At 36.4% G+C, this 16,967-nt stretch overlaps 1 protein-coding gene across 2 annotated transcripts in view; it reads right to left on the bottom strand.

The window, feature by feature from the left end:
- The window catches only part of GLS (glutaminase), a 61,389-nt gene that overhangs the window by 18,146 nt on the left and 26,276 nt on the right, over positions 1-16,967 (bottom strand). The window contains exons 8-15 of one of the 2 annotated variants that reach the window (XM_085066046.1): positions 13,992-14,024; positions 13,641-13,699; positions 12,485-12,551; positions 11,875-11,925; positions 9,300-9,476; positions 8,082-8,213; positions 6,563-6,655; positions 2,556-5,719 (exon numbers count right to left, since the gene is read on the bottom strand). In XM_085066046.1, coding sequence (XP_084922172.1) covers positions 5,573-5,719; positions 6,563-6,655; positions 8,082-8,213; positions 9,300-9,476; positions 11,875-11,925; positions 12,485-12,551; positions 13,641-13,699; positions 13,992-14,024 — 759 coding nt within the window. In that variant the 3' untranslated portion in view covers positions 2,556-5,572. Of the gene's footprint in view, positions 1-2,555; positions 5,720-6,562; positions 6,656-8,081; positions 8,214-9,299; positions 9,477-11,874; positions 11,926-12,484; positions 12,552-13,640; positions 13,700-13,991; positions 14,025-16,967 lie in introns of those variants that run through there. The other variant, XM_085066045.1, reaches the window with a different exon arrangement.

Raw genomic sequence — 16,967 nt, 5'->3', positions numbered from 1 at the left:
CAGATCACAGCATGGTGGTAAGGTCATCAGGCTCATGTGAAAATACAAAAGCCACCATCACAAGCTACATAAGAAAGGGAAAATTCCAATTGTAAGTTAGGAAAAAAATTCTTCAATCCAAGTGTTAAAGCACTGGGATAAATTACCCAGCCAGACCACAACACCTCATGGTTGGAGGTTTTCAATGCGTGACTGGCAAAGCCCCTGAACAACACGATCTGACACTAGGTGGTTCTTTGAGCACGAGGCTGGAGGTGTAACATCTCCAGATATCCCTCCCAAGTTCTGCAACCTTCCTTCTCAGGTTGCCTCCAGTCACTAGTGCCTCCTGCACCTGATTCAGATGGGTTGCAGTAACTGCACCCAGCAAAGTGAATCTGACCTGATTTAAGAAAAGATGCAATATGAAGATAAATTTCCAATTCACAGTGTGCACATGAATTTTGTAAAACCACGTGAAGGCAGAGCCGTGTGCCAGCTGCGTCAGAATCAGAGCAAAGCAGCAGCTGAAACAGGAAGCAGCATCTTACAGCAGATAGGCTGCCCCACGTGCCTGCTTAGCACATAAAATACATCAAAGTATGGTTAGCTGGAACATTTTTGAGGAGAGGAAAACATTCTAGAATTACTTCCTTTTCCCCTTGTCCTTCCTTCAACCCCATTTCCTCACCAGCCTTAGCGCTGAGGTGTCAAAGTCTTACTCTCCTGCCTTGTCCACAGTCAAGCTCCCATGCCAGCTTTATTGCCTCAATCAAGTCCTGTTTCAATTAAACTGGTAAAAAACCAAAACAATAAAATACCCAACAAACTTGCCTCCACCACACTTCTGACAGACAACTCCATTCTAGGCTTTATACAGTTAAGCTGCAGACTCAGATGTGACCATCACAGACCCCTGCTGAGCACAAAAGAAACTCAGTGGCATTTTCAGGAGTAGCTGAACCATGTGCAGAATGGAGCCACCCAAGTCCTGCAAGAACTTTTAAATGCTCAATGTCCAAGTGATACCAAAAGTCTGCACAAAGAAGTATTAGATGCCAGTAATAAAATTAACTCCTACTTGCATGTATACCAAAAGGAAAGAGGGCATTTCTATTTTGCACAGGCTATTCTCCGGAAGGAGCAAATGGCAAATCAGAAACCACACTTAATTCAAGGAAGGTAGTTTAATAATTTAGACTATTTAAATTATTCAACATCCTAGGACATGAATTCCTGAAAGAAAATGGTTCTGTGCATGACTCAACCATGTCTTTGCACACATTAGTTAGTCATGCACTCTCCAGACTGGACAAATGTGGAACAGACAAGATGCCAGCATGATAAAAAAGTAAAGCTTTAGTTAAGATTTCTACCCAATTTAAAGCCTCTTACCAACCCTCCAACTATTGTAGACATTTGTGAACTCAAATCCTCAATGAGACTCTGCACTGAAGGCAAATTATTAGGTGTATTTAGTTATTCTAATAAGAATTCTGCTGAAACAAGTTTATTTTTCTTTCACTACAATAACCGATTCTGAACTGCCTTCAAAAAAAGCTACAGAAATATTTTTTTTAAATTAGAAGAAAAACCACTAAAAGCCTGCAAACAATGTTTAAGATACTAAAACAACATACATAAATTATGAAGCTCATAATTAATTCCTTTTATCACAACTAATTGCTGTGCATCAATGACATGTATGTATCAAGACCAAGATATATAAGGGCAATTAAAAAAACAACATAATCATCCCCCCTCCCACCCACCCTCCTCTGAATCCATTGCCTTTTTATTCATCTTACCCACCCAATGGTCTTCTGACACAAATATACACTGAAAACCAAACGAGCCAAAATGATTCTACATTAAATCACCTGTGGCTCTTTCTTTGTACCTAATACTCTTTTTCATTCCATCATCTTTATGACTCTTAGAGAATAAACTCTCTTTTTGATATGTGATATTTTGAGGTACAATCAACATACAGCTAATTTTACTACCATAGAACAAGTAACTTCAGCTTATAAACCAGTCAACAGAAAAGCTAAGTTAGCAACTGCAGCCATCCTCGGTATAGGCAGACCCCACTGTCACTACCAAAACTATGTGGGGCTTGGACCACCTTCCTTGCTACATGTGATTTACTACAAGCTGGATTTTTCCCTTCATAATGCTCAGGATCAGCAGTTACTACACTGGCACCGTTAACCATACATGTTCCATGTGACTGAATCAGTATCTTCAAAACCAGACAAATACACAGTGATGTTAATATCCTACTGCACCAGGACTTCTTTATTTAAAAAGTCATGGCGAGAAAGTTTTGCTACTTTGATTTTTGCTTTCAACTTTCTAAGATAACAGTTCAAAGAGAAAAATAATTAAATTATTGTACAAAATGTTTACAAAATCTTAGGAAAGTTTTCAATGACTGGTTTAACTAAATCTGCTTATTCCGCCTACTCTTCCACAATCTTTTCTAGAACTGAATGCTGACTATCTCTACTTCAATCTAAAAAACGTTTGAACAAATCTGTTCTCCGTTGAGAGAAAAAAAAATACAATAAAAATCAGCTTAAAATAAATTTATTAAACAATACAAAAATAAGCATGCTGGAAATCAAGATACATAAATAACATACAATGCAAATGAAAAATGGAAAACGAGACAGGTAACTTAACAACTGAGCCAAAAGGTACAACACAAATGCTAAAATAAAACTTTAAAAAGCATTTACATTTCTAATGAAATGTTAATGATGCTGACAAAGAAAAACAAACAAACAGCTAAAATGCTTGAATATCAAGAATTGCTATTACTGTAGCACAGGTGAACACTAAAACCGTTGCAGACTTCACACATGGAATGACTAAATTCTGTGGCCCCAGCCTTTCTCACCTGCCCATGGTGGGTGACACCCCATGGCACACCCAGCCCTGCCCTCAGCCCCTCGGGTGCCCTGCCAGGAACAGGAGCCATCTGCACACTGGGCAGGCCAGGGCAAGAAACTACAAGTGTGGGCAAGGTACAAAACAATTGCTTCACAGGAGTCTCCTCCTGACCCTTCCTAGCTAGAAGCTGCCCTCAATTCTGAGGCAGGCTTCAAAAGCATATATTACAGAACTGTAATATATTTTTTTATATATATATATATATATAAAGATTGTTAAAACTGTACCCTAAATATTCTTATTATGCATACTAAAGACCTAGTAGTTTTCTTATTTTTGCATTTCCCATGCAGGACTTGACAACACCGCAAGTTTTGCATGCGGAAAAATCTTCCATCTTCAACCACGTCTTTAGAAGTGGCTTCAAACAGTACTAAAAATCAAGGTGGGTAGAATCAGATCAAGCAAATCCTGCATCATGCCTTTTCCATTTTTAATTAAATCAGTAATTCATCCAGCAACATGTCACCACTGTAAATACTTTCCATTAGCAGCACAGACACATTATGTTCCCCCTTGCAATTGAGGGTATTTCAGGTAAAGTAGTTCTGCAGGATCTGAATACTTGCGGTGTCTCTGTAGCCACTGCTTTACTGTAAAATCCTCAAAACAGGCAAGACATTTTTATAATTCAAGATTTTGCTGTTATTTTGAGGACAAGCACTGACAAACCTAACCTTATCATCAGAGACAAGATTATAAAACAGTTATTATTCAGCAATTCGTGACTGACACTTATTACTGACATCTGCACCACACATTTACCTCTTCATCCCAGTAGGGCATCAAATTCACTGAAAATTGATGTTCTGTATTGTTTTGTTTAAATATTTTCATCCTAGGCTTCAATGACAGGAACCCCATCCTTCTACAATATACTGCTAAATGAAGATTATTCAAGGTTTAGTCAGAGCTTTTTAAAATGTTTATGCAAAACTAGTAAGACCTAAACAGAGTAATTAAGAGCAGCTTGCTTTCTCAGAGAACATCAGCTCTGTTTTATGCATCTTGCTAAACTCATAAACATCCCAATGGGTGAAAAAAAGGGGCAGGAAAAATCTAACTCCATTAGGCGAAACTCACATATCAACATTTTGGAGTTTTAGATAAACAAAAAAGGGAGAAGGACTGGGGAAGAGAGCAGGGAGAAGAGGTGAAGGTGCTACTATGGAATTGTTTGTCATTGTCTCTTAAAATCTTCAACCAGCTAATACCATTGCTTGGACAAGTTTCCCCAGCTCAATAAACCAGGACTCTGCATGATGTGTACTAGGGACGGGACAAACCAGATTATTTGCAAATTTATAAAGGAGAAAATTTCATTGAGAATGACTCTAAGATTTTTAGCATTATTAAGAACCTAATACCTACAAGTGTAAAGAATCTAGCAAGTCTTTGACCTCTGTCCAGAATTGCCTATTGAGCCTACCTGAAGTTTAAATTTATCATTTGGAGCTACACCCTACTCAAGATACTCAAACTATCAAGTTATGCAGTTTAAGAGATGCAGCTGCCTGTAGAAAAATGCAAGTCCTCTTTTTCAGCAAGATGACAGAGCTGCAAACTCAAATAATTTCAAAAAATAGCAATTAATAACTTTTTCAGAATTTGCTCATGTCTAACCAAATGAAACCTCTGATCTTCATATCCAAACATGTGCACACATTCATGGTTGAAAAACAAGTTAATTGTAAACAGTTCTAGTAAGATCTACCTATCTGCTTCCCTCTGAACATGTTTCCTGCTCACTGCTCAGTTGGTTCCCACTCTAAACCCCAGATTGCTTACATTCCTTTCCAGGGTGGAGCACAGCCCTATTAGTAAGGCAGACTTCTGAGTCATAACTACCAGCTGGCAGCACAGGCAGCAAGAGAGACACTCAAAATAGTTGGGTCAGAAATTTCTCTGCTGCATTACTTAACTTGCAAACAAGACAGGTTTTATTCCTCCTCCTCCCCACTTCTCCCACTCCTGCCCAGCCATTTTTGCTCTCTTTATTTCAACATTAGCATTAATAATTATTAATGGTCTGGTTAGAAGAAGAAATAACTTTCACTAGCACGGCATATGTGAAGGGTCCATTTCTGTTCAAATTTGAAAGCTCATATTAAAAAAACCCCAATGTGATAATAATATGACTCAGAACCTATCTCCACTTAATATACAGTTATTTAGACGTTCAGGAATTTGCTGTGTTTTGCTGAACAGTATTTTATATTTTAATTAATATTCCATCTTTACATGCTGACTCTGCTCAGTGGACACAAGCTCTTGCTCAGCCTCGAAGTTCATTCACTTAAAATACTCAGATATAAACAAAAATAAACAGATATATACCACCTTTGTGGTATATCTTCAAAAACACTAAGATTTACCTTTACTTTTTTTTTTTTTAAACTAAGTGTGTTCTAAGTAACTACAAAAGTCAGTTTACAGCTTTGGGTTTGTTGTTTGCACATGCTTTTTACCCACACACCCTTGAACTTTGACAGTCTTTTTGGTATAGCATACAGAATTTACACAAAATGTATATATAAACGAAACACCAGGCAAACAATATTCAAATCAAAGTTAAATCTAGAGATGCTTGAGGGTTTTTAAAATGAAGAATTTAATGAAACTAGAACCCATTCGTTTAGTTCTGCTCTCCCCGACCTTCCATTCTATACACTACGGTTCTGGAGATGTCCTCGTTTGATTCAGGTGACACTTTTTTCCATACTGTTTCTTTTAAAGCAAGTTCTTGCTGGAGATTCTCATAGTCCATTGGTCCAAAGGAATGCTAGTTGTTCAAGCAACATACATTATTTATTAGTGTACTTGAAGGAAAAAAAATATCCATACTTGCAGTCATTGCTAACAGACTCAAGTTTTTCAGCTCTTCACATAAACTGTTATTTTCTCTTTTCCAGTTATAAAAAAATCAAAGTCAAAACTGGGTATTTTTTTTGATGTATACATGCAAATAGAAGCACTTTAAAAAAATCACTCTACTGTATCTTCTCCTATTGAAATCTTCATGCCTTAGTCAAAACATTAATGGTATTGAAAACAAAGAGGTTTCCTTATCTCAACACCCTCACACTTGTATTTTTGTACATGTAGCTGGAGTGGATTCAGTTCATTCCCAGACACTGCTTACGCTGCTTCCTAAGTTACAGGCTCTTGTCTGCAGCACTGTTCATGCCTGAATTCACTGCCTGTGTGACTCTCAGCAGGTCATGTGGTGTCAGAGATAGCCCAGTGAACATACAGCTGAACGCAGATCCGTACAGTGCAGCACAGAACAGAATGGCTAAGCCCACCAGCTGGTCAAGTCTTTATTAAAGGCAACCAGTACAGTAAAATTCTTTGCAACTTAGATCAGATATCATCTACTTAATCTGGCAGGGGAGATGAACTGCATGAAATGCAGTTAGAAATCTACTGTGAAATTGTACTACACAAAACCCTGTGATAGTGTGGTCCACCCAGGTATGTGTCCACTAATAATGTACACTAACTAGATTATCTAAAAGCTTTGATGCAATACATGTCATTGAGCGGTTTGGCATTTAGAGAAGAACTTTACAGATTTCTTCTGAAGTCTACAAGCAATACTCACTGAACACAGACAGTAACTTACCCGCTGATCACCACCTTCTCTGCGAGGATCAAGCTTTTTTGCAAAGTGTCTCAAATTATCGTAGTTATGGAAATTGCACAAAGAAACCAGATCCTGCAGATATTTAGAGAACAAGCATTATTATCTGCATAGGATAATCAAATGCACATAAGTTAATAATAATACCACCACTTACATTTTATATCATATCCTGGTAACTTGAACCAGTAAGTAGTTTATTTAATAAATCAATACCAATGTCCGTAAGGCCTTTTGAACAAAACACAATTGTATGAGAAGGTTCCAGTAACACCTCTAAACTCCTTCTTGAAGAAGTACAAAACAGGTAGGACTTTGCAAAATATCTATTTTAATAAATTCCTACTCCAGCTGCACAGAACACTTCAAGAACAGAAAGAACAGCCTGGGCTAGTCCAGTACACCAAACTCCAATCAAAATTTTGAAACAAAGAAATGTGTGACAATGGATTCTAAGTCAGTTTGAATTCAAAATGGAGGGTTACAATTACAAAACTTGACTATGCTGTTCTATTTTTAAAAGTCAATGTTACATTCATGTTAGTTGTATGCCATGATCATGTATCAATTTTAGGGCCCAGTGCAACGCAGAATTAATGCAGTAAATCCTTTACCCACCCTGCTATTCTAAGATTTTCAAGTTAAGTTACCAGAACAGTTTCATATGAAACTTTAAACTACTTAAACTAGATTAGTAACATCTTAATTTGAAGCTGTGTGAATGTTAAATTCATAGACATAAGAAAAGTTTTAACTGCTGCTCAAGCTCCCATTTATAATTAAGCAATCATCATTACAAGGCAGTTTTAGGGAGAAAAAAGGAAGAAGAAATTTTTTACACTCTCCTCTCCCACAAAACATCTTCATTAATCATTACAAAGTCCTCCACAATATCTCTCCTGCTTCAATGCTCCTATCAGCAGACTATCCACAGCCCTTTCACTGGCACGAGATGAAGCTAGGAAGAGCTTGCCCAACAGTTTGGTCTGATCTATGAAGACATCTTTTATTTCAGATGGTTTACGAAAATCAGTTTAAAAATACATCAGAATGGCAATATTTCATTACAATCTTTTTCCTTTATTGCAATGAAATAAGAATTGAATTGCCAGTGTTTTGAAAACTGCACTTTATGACAAGAGAGGGAAAAAAGTCTATAAATAGAGCTCTACAGTTTTTAATGTAATATACTGGAGTCCAGCACTTTCATGAAGAGTTCCTTTTCAAAGCTTTTCCACAACAGATTTCTCCAGCATTTCTGGCATCGTATTTTAAGGCTCACCAAATTCAAGTGCTATTTATTACTAAAATGCAAATGTCTATTCTTGGACTTTCACCCTTGAATCAGATAAAACTTGCTATGTAGGGAAGAATCACAAATCACTACTTAATTCCCTCAGATCTCAGCTATGCCAAGTGAAGCTCAGTAAACATCAGCTGCAAAAGCCAAAAAAAAAAAACCCAAAAAAACCCCACAAACCCCGAAGGCAATGCTGCTTACATGACAAAAGTGAATCCCTTTAACACTGTTGCCCATCTTGTCCAAAGGAGGTGACCAGCACATCAAGCCCATGACATTAGGAACAACCAGAAGAATTCCACCGGCAACTCCAGACTTTGCAGGAAGACCAACCTATAGAATAATCAGAGAATTACTGGCCTATGCAAACATTCCTCACTATTGTAACACAATGCATCAGCATTTTCCTGAAGATTACTGTGTAGCCTTTACAAAACAGGTATCTGTAAAGCACTATTATCTCTTTTTAGATAAACAATAACCTGATGTACAGTTTGTGACAATCCGAAGTCCACAATCATAAAACTATTTGCTCTCAGGAATACAATGAGTCAGTAACACAGTGAAAAAAGGTAATTTAAATCTATTATAAAAAAGCAATTGTGATTAAGCAGTAGTGCACGAGCATTTGTCTCATGAACAGATTGCAACAAGATGGTAGAATCAAGCTGTATCAATTTTTAAAAATTTTTGACTGGAAAAGGCAAAAATCAGAACCTCAAGAAAATTGAAGAGTGTCTATGGAATCATACAATAACCTACTTACTTGCAATCTGAACCAGGGCATTACTTTTTTCCAGTAGGAACTAACATGTCACATTTCCTCATAGATCTCCAAGCACTAACTTTTATTTCACACAAAGCACCAAAATCAATTTTACGTGTATGCAGTAAGAAGAAACTTAAAATGTTCAAAACAAAAAACTGAAAGCATAAATAAGATACAGTCCATCTTGAGATATATACATGTAAGGAATAACTGCTAGAAAAGTACATATGCTGTGTATGACAGCCGTTTTTTACAACACATAAGGACAATTTCTGAGCCTGAGTAAGTGAAGGAAAAACAACTGTCTGCAAAGGCTTTCTGTTCTCCTTGACTCCCATACAGCAGGATTTCTTCAGCCATGTTTTCAGTTCCACCTGCATCACGACCTGTTTCTCTCATGAACAGCCTTCCTAAGGAATAATATTTATGTTTTGATATGAAAAGGACTCCCAAATGCAGAGTGCTGTAAGGTGTGTGACAGCAGCAGTGCCATGAATCCTAGGTGAGATTTTCCCTTAGGGTGTGTTCAATTTCTAAACAATTCATGTAACACCCTCTCCTCCTCTGCCTCAAAAACAAGGAAGCAACCCCTGGAACATGGAAAAGAATAGCAGCTGGTCAGCTGTAATTAATACCTGAAAAGTACTTACATGGAAGGCAAACTGCCCTGAGAAGTCATACATGCCACAGGAATGCATCAGACTCAAGGTATTCCGGACTGCTTCAGGGCTCAGGACTCTCTCACCAGTGATTGGGCAAAAGCCACCATTAGCCAGAGTTGCTGCCATCACACTTGCTGACTCACATGTTACTTCTATTGAGCAAAGCTTATGGAAAAGAAATAGAGATTATAAGCACTGGTTCTTCTAGCACAGGAAGGCCAACTACAGCAGGATCAACAAAATATAGAAATATTAAAATAACATCTCAAAATCACCTGTAGCATAACATTTGTTACAGATGACACTAGTAGCATCAATTAATACAGTCTGAATCTTTCTACTATAAAGATCCCAGTGACAGTGTTTGTAAGCCCTCTTAAAAGCTGGGGACAGTATTTTTATGGGTTAGTGTCTCTGCTTGATTCCTCCCCCCACCCCCCTTATGTTCCTTTGAGAGGAAGAGCTCTGTAAAACAATCTCAGTATTTTGCATCTGCTTAAATGGCAAAGCCACAGAATGACTGGTTTTTTTCTCAATTTGAGCTTGTTTTGTCTGGTGGGTTTTTTATTTTAAAGCCTTAGAAGATCCCACACATTATTAGAAGTATAATTTAAAGCTGCAAATTCTAGCACATGCAAGTTTTAATGCCAGCACTTCCTGCTGATGCAGCCTTATTTCACCTCTCTCACATTTAATTTTTTATATAGTAATGATACAACCACACCATAGTTTTTCCCAGGATCCCTGCTTCAGTACAGACTATACATACTTTGGTGACACATCAGGAAATGTGATATGATGCCATCACCTGATGCTGCCTCATTTCTGCAGAAACCAAAAGATAAGTTGGTTTCAACCTGAAGCTGAAATGCTGCTCTAAAAAGTAAACAAACTAGTGCTCGTACTCTTGCTTTTGCCAAACAGTCATTACATGATACTTCATGAAGTTACCTAAGCCACGTTTGCATGAGTAGTTACTACCTGGAATTCTTATTTTCCGGGTGCCAAACTCAATACATCCTAGTCCAATCAACTGGAGTTGCAAATCAAGAGATTGTCAGAGACGCATCTAAAATGGCAACTGTGTTTTAAACATATGAAGTATTACATAATATCACCTACTTTGAAAAAAATTAATTCTTTCTAGGTTCTCAGTTTAAGCACCTGCATTTTGTACCTTGTTTCTCTAAACTGAGAATAATCCATCCTCACTTTACAGAGATAACAGGCAAATATGTTTATTCCTGTTCCAAAAGTTCCCAGTTACAAAAGGGAGGAAGGAGCATTACAGAAAACCCAAAGAAAAGAAATAACTAGACTTCTAAGTAGAATCTGAGCATTGGAAAGTTAAGCATTGTACCCTAAGAAAAAACAAACAAACAAAAAAAAAAAAGAAATGCTGCTCATGTATGAGCTACCCTTTTCCTGTGCATGGAGGGAAAAGGGGATTTTTCACGGGAAAACAGAAAGAATGACACACTGTCATTAAATCAGAGATCAGAATGCACAAAAATGAGGCCAAATTAAAATACATCAGAAAAGTTAGTTTCAGCACTTCTTAACTCATTAATAGCTTTCACTTAGAAGCATATCAGGCAGTGGGATACAAAGCATTTAAAAAGCATGTTTACACAGTAAATTCAAACTGTCACAAGTTCAGAGGAGACTATTATTTTGTACCTAGTTTCTAACTCAACAAGAGGTCAGGTACAGCTAATCACATATACCTTACTTCATAAACAGTCATCCAATCTAAAGATAAGAGAGCAGGTGCATCCCAACACAAAAAACTTGAATAAAATTTGCATTTTGAAAATAATGGCTTATCATTTGCATTAGTAACAGCAAGTCTCCAAGTCAAAAACAGATTTTAAGAACTGAACTCTGTATTTTTTTTTCAAACTCTCCCAGATGAAGTGAATCAGTAACACAACTTGAACTGCCTCTTGAGAACTCTACACAGCAGGGCTGACTGAGTTGTGAACATTTAAACATTAGGAAACCCTTACTGAGGAAATACCTCACACTTGACAAGTTCTCATTTTAAGACAATTGCAAATAACTTGCTGAAAGTGAAAAAACAATGGGGGAGGGGAGAATATATATTTATATGTAGATATTCTTTTATTCATAAGCATTGAATTAAACTAAAATGAGGAGATATTCACATTTCCCTTGTACCACTCCCCTTGAGCCTACACCACAGCATGCATTCTCCAGTTACACAGAGGTTAAAGTACTCCACAGTACAACACGAAGCAGGAACACAAAGAAGAAGAAATGTTTTGTCAAAGTCACTGAAGTAATATAAGACATTTTAAGCTCCTAACTATTAGTGTTTTAGAGACTATTGCTAGTTTGTGTTAGCAATAAGGAGTAGATCAAATAAACAAAAGCAAATCTGGATACATCAAACATACATCTGTCATTTCCAGAGTTTAACAGAAGCTGACAAATTTAACTGCAAGTCATTAAAGCCTCCATGTCTAGGCACGAATCAGCTTCTAATGCTTATAATAGCAATTCTAAGTCTACAGTAAGTCTCAGTTTTAAAGTCAGTTACCTGAAAATAGAAGTCTAGTATAGCAACCATATCCGTGCCTTCAGGAAAGCACTGAGAAAGAAAAATAAAGGGTGTTTAGGTAAAATTATTATTGTTTTTTTAAAGTATTGCTTTTAGCAAGACATAAATTAAGCCATATTTTTGTCAGTAGACTAAGCATCAGTATATTTTAATATAAATATTTAAATATACTAAGTAGAAATATTTATGATATCAGATTTAAAAATAACATGGTGCAGTGGTATCAATGAACTAGGTATTAAAGTATTTTTCAGTATAGTTTTCAACATCTTTAAATAAGCAAACTGAAAAATGCATCCAGGAGCTTTATAATTCACCTGTATAGCACAGATTGTGTGTTTTACAACAAATAAAACAAATTATCATGGCTACAATACAGAAAAATATTTAGAGGTGTTTTATTTGAATGGCGTAAGTAGCACATTTTTTAAATGACAGCATTTGAATAAGATTGATATGGCATATACAGTATTAATTAGTATTAATGTACAGCGCCATAATGTACATTAAATAAATTAAAAGTCTTCACAGACTACAAAAAAACTAGCACACCATCTTCAAAATACATTTAAGGAAAAAAGATATTAACCTTTTTTTCTTTCAAGTAGTAGCCAATTGCAAAGTTTCTATCTCCACTCTCTCTTTCAGACTGGAATCTAAAAGAAGAAAAAAAAAAAAAAGACAAGGCAACATGTCAAACTTCCCAAAAAACCCCAAAAGTTTGCTGATCTCAAGATGCATAATGCAATTCAGTAAAATTCCATGTAAAGGATACATCACTTCTGAACACAAATATTGTACTAATGGGACAGAAGTGGCCACAGCAGCTCATCCCAGTTCACGCAGCTGGAGTGAATCAGCACTGACACCCAAGTACACACAGTACTGGTTACCCACACAAGCATAAGCAGACTTGGAGAGAAGGCAAAGGAGGGCAAGATCCTAATCTTGGAAGCATTTCTAAACAGGGCAGAGTGGAACAGAACATCCCATAGGGAGACAGTGAAAGGGTCATTCCCCAACCACAGCACAGGAACCTGAGCATCACCCAGCAGGTCAGACAATGACCACTGATGGCTGCACTCCTTATTGTGGTGGTTAAGGGAAGGATGAAACCTGAAGGAGGAACACCTGCCTTCCTTCTACAATACATACCCTTCATTGTAACAAAGCTCAGGAAAAACACCTCTGCACCAGCTGGCAACCTGGAAGCAACTCTGCTATAGGGAACCATCGTGATTTTCTCTGTGCTGCCTGAAAAAGCTCTCAAGTTTTGGAATGCTATACACTGAGTTTATGAGGGGAACTGTTTGTTTGAGAAAAGGATTTCAGTAACTAAAATAAAAAAGCTGAATGTGTCCCAGTTGTATGAACTATGCTTTCTAAACATTTGCTATGCAGCCACCAACATGCAGAGTTTAATTTTTAATATGAATGCCAGGAAGAGAAGAGTTGCACTTACAGCTCTCATTGCCATAGCACCAACAGAGCACTAAGACAGAATAATGACATTTCAAATAGGTAACCAACACTTTCAGGTGCAATTTAGCCACACTGATGTCAGAGACATGCACAACTTGAGTTGTAAACTGTAAGTCAAAGACACCCTCCAATATTAGGGAAGAAATGCTGGTCGAAATGTAAAGGACTGAACTTTGTCAAAATGCCAATGATGACTCAAATATGCCAGTTATCAGTTGAAACACTTTCCACCTGACCTCAGTAAACAAATAAAAAATACTTACGTAGCATTACTGAATCCAACATACTCATTACCAGCCATTTTATTCATGAACTGCATCACCTGTTAGAGACAAAGAGGAGGAAAAGCAGTATTTTTACACATGAAACAATTACGAACTTTCAACCCAGCCTTACCCTAAATCTTGCAACACAAATTTACAAATGCAATACAAATCACTAAATGTTTAAACAACCAAGTACATCTACAAAGACAGAACATAGGATAAACAACTGAGTGTATCTACAAGGCAAAACATAGGATATTATTAAAATTTTACTTTCAATTCCTTTGCCATCTTGAAACTTTTACCACTGAATTTAGTTAAAAAAGCAATGTTACAATGTTAACTTACGTAGTCAAATTTTTCTGCGTTATTTGCTCCTTGCTGCAAGAAAAGAAAAAATAATTTACAAAAACTGTTAACGCAGGAAACAAGTTAGTTCACTTAACAGTATTAGGATTTTAATGCATATAACTAAGGTATGAGGCTAATTTTTTAAGAATAAGGTACTACAATCATTTCATATATTAATGAAAAAATTAAAGTGTTAGATAAGTAAATCTTTAATTATCATTTAAATAAACCTATGAATCTTAACAAACACCTGTACACTGGAAATTAATTTAAACTGAAAAGGGTAAGCTTTTAGTGCTCTCTATTCAACTTTACATGCTTAGCATAAGTAAAGACAGTAGCTAAAGCAAAAAAAAATACAAAACTACAAACAGGATAATTACAGTAAAAACACTAACTTTTTATAGATTAGTAAGACAAAGGTATTCTCCTATTACCAACAGAGCTGAGCATAGGGAGGTTCAGGTTACTGAAGTGAAAATATTTCCATGGCCAGTGCCCATACTAAGAATTTAGGCTGAAGACTTAAAATGAAGTGTTACTGCTTATTAAGAAAATAATTGCAATTAATTAAAAAATATCTGATTTAGTTAATATCTGATTAATGTCCTACCTATTAAAAAATGTTAAACAGCTAGAAAAACAGAATTTCACAGCATAGGGCACATCACTGTGCTAACAATGTACAGGAAAATCTAAATTCAACTTAATAAGGATGATACTGAATCTTAATTCTTAGGCTTGGTTTGGTTTTTCAGGGAGGATGAGAGGTGTTATTTTGAAGATTTTTTTTTTCCTCCCTCATTTAAGAATATTCTCAAATTTAGTAGCTGCCAGTTAAAGACATTAATTCCTTAGAGGTCTCTGATGGGCAACCTTTTGCAAATTCCTATAGAAAGAGATTCAAAGAGGAGTGGGAGGTGAAAAATAGCACATGGTCCACTGGGGCGAGTTTTTTATTTTTTTTTAAGTAGCCAAGTAGAATTTTTGGAGGAAGTTTAAAAAACAATGGCATCACATACACAAGTGGAAACAATGTATCTGCAGAAGCTGTTTTAATACATAATTTTAATATTAAAGACACTCTATTTAGAATAACAAGACTCTTAAGAAATCTCGAACGATTCAAGCCGCTACTTGCGCTGTGTTTAGTGTGGGGAGGGGGAAGAAAGTGGAAGAAACGGAAGCTTTATATCAACCAGCATTTTACTTAATGAAATGCATAAAGCCAGTCTCATTTCCCACTCTGTATGTGGATTAGGGTGTTGCAGATAATCTTGGAAGCCCATGCATCAGCTCATCTACAGGAGGATGTGCAGTCACACACGTACGATCACTGGTGAAAGGAACACCGCGCTGTTCTCTCAAAATTATGCGCCAGTGGTTACCTTATGTTTAAAGGCTAATAACCTTACTCCTAAAGGCAATCATCTCTAGCTAATTTGCAATTAGATTAAAAAAATGCATGATACATTTCATCAAAATGTTCCTGTATAATATACCAGAAAACAAAGCTTAAAAATTTAACTCCAAATCTGTTCAATGAAAAATAATTAAAAGAAGAAATTACCAACTTCATTGAACTGTTGCAGTTGTCAAAATATTCCATAGATCCTAATGCTGTAAAATATGTAACAACATTTAAACCACAAAAACCTTTTCAACCTTTCAAATGCACAATGAACATCTTTTTCTGGGAAAGTGGGTCAGCATTAGTTATGGGATGCTGCATTGATAATTGTATGGTTAGACATGTATAATAAATTGAAACAAGTTCTTTTGTTAAAAAAAAATAAAAAAAGAAAAGAGGGAGAAAGGGATCATGCTCTCTGCAAAAATATAAATACATAATACTCCACATTTTTGTTCTGCCCAGTTGAAAAAAAAATTCCCTTCAACAAAAACACAGCTTTACCAGCAGCACATAAATTTGGTGGGCAAAAGACTCAATGCAAACTTTTTCCACATCAACCTTTTACAAAAAAGGTTCCTTTTCTAAGTTCACAACTAAACTCGTATTTTGGGAAGAAAATCTTCTGTGTACTAAGCCAGACGATGCGTTTTTAGTCCTTGATGTTCCACGCACTTGTAGAAGTATTTCATATCACACACAAAAGCATCGTTACTGAAATCACGCTGCTCATACACCTGAACTGTTTGCTGAAGCAATCCCATGATCAAGACCTCAGTAGGGATTTACTACAACCTGTTACTGAAACAGGAAACTCTGCTTCCATACACATGATGACTAAAAACCCCACCAGATTAGTTCCCCTCTTTCAGCAGCTGACAGAGGTATCCTGCTCCTCCTAAAAAGCTGAAGAGACACAGTGGCAACACACATTCTATGATTAACATTCAATTGCAAATATAAAATCCCAACATTCATTCAGAGGACTGAGCAGCTTTTCCATAATAATTTAAACAAATATACGAGACAAGAAAACTTCTGTTCTTCCACAAGCACATATTTTCAGCTTGACTGTATAAACCTATGAGCTTGGGGGCACCGTGACAATATTTCTTAAAAAGCATTTTTCAAGTTTAAATGCAATTCAACCTGTCTAGAACATCAAAGAAAACATTCCATGCACTAACTCCACAAACACTTTGTACATTTACTGGAACATATGTTCATATACACACTTGTACATGCTTGTGTGTATATACATATGAAAAAACACTTCTAAATGAAAACAAAATTAAACTTACAATGTTAAGACTGAAGCGGTTTGATAGGCAGAAAATTCAAACTTGCAGAAGACAGCTCAATACAATTTCATAAACACTTAAAACTCCAATGGACATTATGGCTGTCAATCATAAATTTGAATTTTTTGACTGTGTCAGGTTTTAGTGATCTTCCCTTTATTTTTTAACAAGGTACTTGTACTGTATTACTTGTGTTTCTACTAAAAAATATCAACAGTTACAAAGGCTGCATGCCTAAATAGGAGAGAGACCCATGGATAC

Source organism: Lichenostomus cassidix, chromosome 7 (assembly GCF_008360975.1).
Source record: "Lichenostomus cassidix isolate B80296 chromosome 7, HeHo_3.0, whole genome shotgun sequence".
Taxonomy (NCBI): domain Eukaryota; kingdom Metazoa; phylum Chordata; class Aves; order Passeriformes; family Meliphagidae; genus Lichenostomus; species Lichenostomus cassidix.
Note: the sequence above shows the minus strand (reverse complement) of the source record. Positions and strands in the feature narration are given on the sequence as shown.